Source organism: Hibiscus syriacus, unplaced genomic scaffold, assembly GCF_006381635.1.
Source record: "Hibiscus syriacus cultivar Baekdansim isolate YM2019G1 unplaced genomic scaffold, ASM638163v2 tig00110236_pilon, whole genome shotgun sequence".
Lineage (NCBI taxonomy): Eukaryota > Viridiplantae > Streptophyta > Magnoliopsida > Malvales > Malvaceae > Hibiscus > Hibiscus syriacus.
Genome location: NW_024062640.1, coordinates 215,719 through 223,026, shown reverse-complemented (window position 1 = coordinate 223,026; position 7,308 = coordinate 215,719). Strand labels below are relative to the sequence as shown.

The 7,308-nt window shown below is 33.0% G+C and overlaps 1 protein-coding gene across 1 annotated transcript; it reads left to right on the top strand.

Moving 5' to 3' along the window:
• Positions 1-2,375: 2,375 nt before the first annotated feature.
• On the top strand, positions 2,376-4,264 carry LOC120114581. Its single transcript, XM_039135431.1, has 3 exons — positions 2,376-2,830; positions 2,931-2,980; positions 3,922-4,264. The coding sequence occupies exons 1-3, from the start codon at positions 2,704-2,706 to the stop codon at positions 4,159-4,161; spliced, it is 417 nt and encodes a 138-aa protein (XP_038991362.1). The 5' UTR covers positions 2,376-2,703; the 3' UTR covers positions 4,162-4,264.
• The last annotated feature ends 3,044 nt before the right edge of the window (positions 4,265-7,308 follow it).

The following is a 7,308-nucleotide window of genomic DNA, read 5'->3' as shown; positions in this document are numbered from 1 at the left end:
TTCAATGACAGAAGAATGATATTTTTGAAGAAATTTTTTAAGGGTATTTTAGTCCAAAACGTTGGTAATTCAACAATACCTAATGAAATGGAGGTAATGACATTCCCGATAATATACCCCAAAAATATACTATTGATAATAAAACATTACCGGGAATGAGATTCCCGGCCAACCAAACATGGGAATGTGGATTCCATTCCCATGGGAATCCCACATTCCTTAAACCAATCAGCCCCTTAACGTTATAAATATTGTTATTTAAATGATATGTGACATAATTTGATAATTTTGATAATTTATTTTTTTAAAAAAAATTAAAAATATTTTATTCTTGAAATATCATTTTTTTAAAAATATAAAAAACCCTAAACTCCCTAAATATCTTATTTTAGTCTCCTTTACTATAACTGTCGGTTATCTCCGGCCACCCACTTACTAGTCATAGTCCTTGCTATCATCTCAAAACCTAAATTCTTTAAATCCCTACACTTTAATCCCCAATTCCTAAAATCTCAAATACTCAATCATTTAAATCCATTTGGTCGATCGTGGTAATCAGTCATTTATTACCGTAGCGCCGACCTTTTGGCCGTTTGATCGGCCGTTTGGCTATGGAAAAGTTTGGAGCAGGCACGAGAGGGAAGGGAGAGGGGGTGGGCGCGAGTTGGGTTTTTTGATACTACTAATATTTTTATTTTTTAAAAGAAAAATCAAAATTTCAAAATTCTATGATTGTGACATGTGCCATTTAAGGAAATTTTTTAACACTCGTTACGTTTAAGACACGTAAAGTAGTAACGTTTCTAACATTAAACACCTTGATGATTAAAAATAAATAATGCACCAATTTATGAAAATCAGTAAAAGTCAGACACTTATTTTTATTTAAGCCTATATTTATTTATTAGTTGTTGCACACACTTTTCCCTTTCTCCAACATCCACGTCTCTCTATTTTTACACATGATTCTCTTCGTCCCCACCTACTCTTTCTGTAACTATTTCTTTAAACCCTCTCAAATCTCCATCCCCCTACTCAGGCGAAGCATGCATGGACCATTTTCATATTGTTTGAACGGCCATTAGACTAAAATTGAAGGTATTTGTGTGCTGCTGGCCGTACGACTTCGTCGAGTTGATTGAATTTTGTTGATGGAAAATAAATTTATCTTATCAATTATTATTGATTTACATCTTTTAATTTAAGTGAAGAGATGACTATTGAGTTGTGTTTCTATAATAGAGATAAAACCATAACGAGGAATATAAAAGTGAAGAATATAGAAGTGAAGAGGATGGTCTCGGATCCCCTCCTCAATTGTGGAGGAGAAGTATTTAAAAACGATTCTAGTTGATAACGTGAAGTATATGATCATTATTATTACTCATAAGTATGGAGGTTGAATTGATTTGGTCATCAAATTCTTAAATTTCGTCTCAATAAATCACATATGTCTGCCAAAGTTTATGACATTTTTTAATTTGGGAATATAAATTCTATAAATATTCTGATAGATACAAAAGATTTTTTTGAATGTTTCAATGGACGAAAAACTAATAATTTCCGAAAATTACTTCCAAAAGTGTGATAAACTTGATCCCTATTTTTATGTGCAATACTTTTGGAGTAATTATGTCACGTTTACACATAGATCTATGATCATGATAATCCTAATTTTCCCTTTAGTTTGGTTCGGAGTAACTATAAAAAAATGAATTTTAATTTAAGTATCCATAAATTCTCTCAGGCCCTAAATGAACTAATTAAAAAAATACTATATACTTGGGTTATTTGTCCACACTTCCCCGCTTTGGAATCCACAAATTTACAAATAAATAAAGAGGACACACAAACTACATATTTAGTCACTCAATTATCATTTTTAGTTCAGTTTTGGTCATCTAATTATTCTTTTTTAAAATCATCACTAAAATTATGTTTTAGTTTTATTTTGGTCACTCGCTATTAAAAGATTAATAAAATTACTGACGTGACATTTTTATTTTCTCAATGATGATAGTGAATTATCTTATGATAGCACATCACCATTGTCGATAATATTTGAACGGTGGTTGACCAAATGAAATCAAAACGTAATGTTAGAGGAGATTTTGAAGAAAAAAAATTAGAAAACTAAAATAGGACTTGGATGATTAAATATATAGTTTATCTTAATTAATTTCTTACTTGGATATTGTCTGACTAATTAATTAATTAATCAGTTTCTCTCTTTATAATTCAATCATTAGCAAATGGATCCTAAACTAGTTAGGAGAGTATAATCATCCAGGCTTTTGCGACAATGACATTGACATAATGTGGAAAATAAAAGAAAAACTGGAATGCAACGGATGAGACAAGGAAAGGTTGAGAGAGAGAGAGACAGAGAGAGAGAGAGAGAGAGACAGAGGTGCATGTGGAGCAGAGGGGTTGAGTTTTTATTTCTGGGTTTGGGAATCATGAAACACAGTGAACAAAACCTACAAGAGAATCCATCACCCAAACATGGAAAACCTTAGGAATCCAGCATCCCCCTAGATTCACCATCTTTTATGTTCTCTCTGATTCGTGCTGCTGCGTTTGGCGTGACACTTGCATGGAATATGGGAGGCTGAAGACCACAAACACTTCCTCTCTACCTCTGCTACTTAGCTTCACAATCCCATCTTCAAAATCCCAAGAGGAAAGCACAAGCTGTCTTTCATGGAGGAGAGTAAGGGATGCAGAAAACCAAACCACACCCACAAATCTCACCCGCTTTACTGTTTATTCTCCCTCTTCCTTTTCTCAGTCTGCTTATTGGTTGGCATCAGCTGCACATGTCAACAAGGTATGCTCTTTCTCATTACCTAACTAAACATGGCAGAAACGAAAACCTGGTAATGGTATATATCTGGTATGAATTGATGACACTCCATTTTTGACGCCAGATTTTAGGTTTCTACAGTATGCTAAAGCTGCGGATGGTATTTGTTCTCAGGTGAGTCAGTTCACTGTACTCTTCATCTGTATCCTGCTCCTGCACAGTATTACTTATTAGCTCTAAACATATATGTTTCACTGATCTAATACAACAATCGCTCAAGGACAATCGATGTAGACTTGAGGGTTAAATTTTCATGTTATGGATTTCATTAAGTGGATTTATGTATGTCGAGTGTGTGCGGACATGTTGTTAATAGGTTAAGAAGAATTATTGCAGCTCTTGTCCAGGGACCAAATCACACGAGCCTTCTCATTCTGATGCATGAAATGGAACCGTGCTATATGAGTAGGGCTTCACGCCAGGTCCATCATCCGAAAAAAAACAAAAAGAAAGCAACACATGTGAACCCTGACCCAGTACTGCACACTTTAGGATTTTCTTCTTAATTTTAAAGTCTCGGTAACTTGAGGTAGCAGAGCTCAGTTCTTTAACCCAAACCACTTACTGACTCGTAATAGTTTATATATTTGTATTTTTGTCTTCCCGTGAACGTTGATTTTTCTTCTCAGAGAGCGCACGGTATTTGTAGATAGGGATGGACATGGTAGGGTTGAGACGATTTTCGGTCAATTTGATCTCATCAGATAAAAATATTTTTTTATTTGAAATTCGATTTAACTCAGATTTAGGGTAATGATGAATTTAAAAATATTTTTTAGGTGAACATACATATGTTAGTAACACAAAAAATTTATACATATTCGACACAAATAAAATCTTAAGATGAACACAAAATTAATAAAATCATATTTCAAGATGGACATGTAGACTACCACTGTTTAAGGTAACTTCACAAACTTTAAAATTCGACCTGTTTTTTGTCAGAGATAAAATTTGTATCCAAACCGAGGCATAGATTTTGGTTTTCGTGTAGTAAATTATCAACTAACTAATAGTTTAAGTGATTTATGATTATTAAGATTCATTTGTCACAGGAAACTGCCCAAAATAATGAGGTGGCTGTACCCATTGACATCCAAGTACACGGTTTAAGCTTGGGCAGGAGATTGTTCAGTGGCCCAGGATCTTCACCGCCACGGTGCATCTCAAAATGCGGCGACTGCACGCCCTGCAAGCCTGTTCATGTGTCGGTGCCACCCGGAACACCGGTCACGGCGGAGTATTATCCAGAAGCATGGAGGTGTAAATGTGGCAATAAGTTGTACATGCCATGATGCTCTTATAATTTTGTTTGGTCGTGTAAACATATGAATAATGCTATTGCATATGACGATGGAGAGGCTATTGCTGGTTTTACTGTGATAATATTTTTCCTTTAACTTTAAATACATATATATATTTATATATGTAAATAATTGCATTTATATAGTATTTGTTAATTAACTGACTAGAGAAGAAATTACGAAAAAACTATATATTACGAATTAAACGATTTGAATTATTAAAGAATTATTGTTTTCTTTTAAGGTTTTAGGTTTGAGCACAATATTTATAGGGTTGTATGAGCATTGAGGAGTTACTCATTTAAAAAAAACGGAAAATTCTATGTTAAAGATCTTAAAATAATTTAAATGAAAAATTCTATGTTAAAGATCTTAAAATATTTTGAATTTAAGAGAAATTTATATATCGAATTAACGACTTTAATAGTTAAAAGATTATTATTATTTTTAGAGTTTAGGGTATGAACACAATGTTTATAAGGGTGTATGAACATTTATTGTAAAATAATTGAAAATCTTTAATTTTATACAAATACTCTCTTAAAATCACATAAACTTTTTTAAAAATAATTAATTGGGTCTTGTGTGTTTTAATTAGATTCTTTGACTTTAATTTTCCGTCCATCCAAAGCAACTTGGGATGGCAAACGGATACGGTTTCGTGGATTCCGCACTGCATCCGCTTCAATTGGAGCGGGGATGGGTATAATTTTAACGGGTAGTGGGCGGGTGTGGATTTATAAAGTGGTACCCGTCGTGGGTGGTGAGCGGGTAATGGGTTTGAGACATTACCCGCCCCGCATCCGTCCGCCTAGCTAAATATCTATTAAATTTTGGACCATTATGAATTTAGGTGTAATTTTAGAGACTAATTTATAAATTTTAATATTATATAATATATAACATATAATTTAACTAAATATTAAGGATATTTAGTCTTTAATCTGGTATTTAATTAGGAAAATATTCAGCTCTTTGATTAAACCCATAATCCCACTAACCACGTCACTTTCCATGTTCTTTAGCCCATGCTGCCCATCCTACCCATCCAAACACAAATTAGCCGTACTATAAGCATTAACATCAAAAGCAGCAGTTTTCATGTTCTTTAGCCCCTCAAAACCCATATTAGGCGCACTATGAGCATTAACATCGAAAACAACACAACAATCCAGCTCTGCGACTACATGCTCCCTATAATCTGTCTCCATAACATTCGTAGAGCCACTCCTCTGACAAATTGAAGCATGCGCTGCTACCCCGTCACGAACTGTCTGGGAACCAACTCCAACATCTCATTAGTTTGTTGTCAGAAGGGTCTAGATGGGTATGTCGCTAGTGGGTAGTGGGTGTGGGGATGAATTTGAAAATGTACCCGCGTGGGCGGGTGTGGATTTGAAAATTTGTACCCATCATGGGTGGTTGGGCGGGTGGTGGATTGAAAAATAGTAGGAGGGTATGGGGATGGGGGATAGGGTATCCGCACCCGACCCGCCCGTTTGCCATCCCTAAAAGCAACACTCCAATGTTGCTAGCCTGATGTAAATGCGTTTGCTAAATTAATGCTTAAGGTTTACTTTTGTTTTAGTATTATATCCAATTTATCATTTTTGTCTCTTTGATATTTTCATATCAATTTAGCATTCGAAATTGTTTAATTGCATCAATATTTAAATATTTACCATTGTTTTGGGTTTTAAGCTAGGGGTTAAGTGTTAGGGTTTAGTGGTTTAAGTTAAAGTTTAGGGTTTAGGATTATACAATTAAACAACTTAAAATGATGCGAAAATACCATAGGGACGAAAATGATAAATGAGTCTATTACTAGGACAAAAGTAGCCCTTAGGCCCTAAATTAATTATTAGGGTAAAATGATCCCTTAACTATAGGATAATGCTTTTTTGAGTCACTAACTATTAAAAGTTAAAAAAATGGTCTCCCAATTATAATGCATTATTTTGTTGAGTCATCTGACTATTAAAAATTACAAAATGGTCACTCAACTATTCATATATTTCAAACTAGTCATGTTTTTGTTAAAAATTGACGATTGTTTGAGCTGAACTTTAACACGTTGACTAAGATACTATAAAACCATATTATGATGTCTACTGGTATTGTCATTGCTTTCAAGCACTGGCTCGATGACACAAGATTTCAAGCATTGGCTATTTCAAAACATTGGCTCAACGACATAATGTAAACAGAGAGTCAATTCACAAAAATATAACTCAAACGGTTTTATGATCATATTTTATCATATCTCAATCAACATATTAACGTCTAGCTTTGACAACTGTCAATATTTTCTAATTAAAAAACAGAGTTTGGACCATATGAATAGTCAAGTGACCATTTTATAACTTTTAATAGTCAAAAGACTCAAAAAAGTAACATCTTATAATCGGATGATCATTTGTGTACTTAGGGATGGACCTAGGGGGAGCGGGTAGGGGCAGTCGCCCCCTTAAAAATATAAAATTATCATATATTTTAGATTTTTTTTCTATGTATTTTCTATTGAAAATATGTTATCACCCCCTAAAATTTTATAAGTTCAAGTTTTCTCCAAACTTAAAATCCTACGTTCAAGTTTTCTCCAAACTTAAAATCCTACGTTCGTAGTTGTGTGTACTCTACCTTAATTATTAATTACAATAAAGTTTGTAGGAGGCTGTGAATTGTCCAGGAAAATTGTACACAATTTATTAAAAGTTTGAATTACATAAATATCCATTTATATTTTCTTCAAAACCTAAGTTTCCAACATGAAATTATATCATATTATACTTCAACAATACCACAAAGTTATCATATAAAATAAACTGTGTGAGATAATTATTTTAAAATAGGTGTAAATAAAATTTGATGGAGATTTTTCTATTAATTTAATTCAATTCGTTATGAATTGATTCTAATTCAATTTTAAAATTTAATTATATTAATTTTAATGTATATTCAAAACTGTTGTAACTGATGAATATAGGGTTTTAATTTACTACTATATATATTTAAACTATCTCAAGTGTTTGGATTAGTTGATTAGGGTTGTTTCATCTTAACCAAAAGTTTTAAATTTGAGTCTTTTTAAATACAACAACATTAAATATTTGATAAAAAAAACTATTACCATTGTAA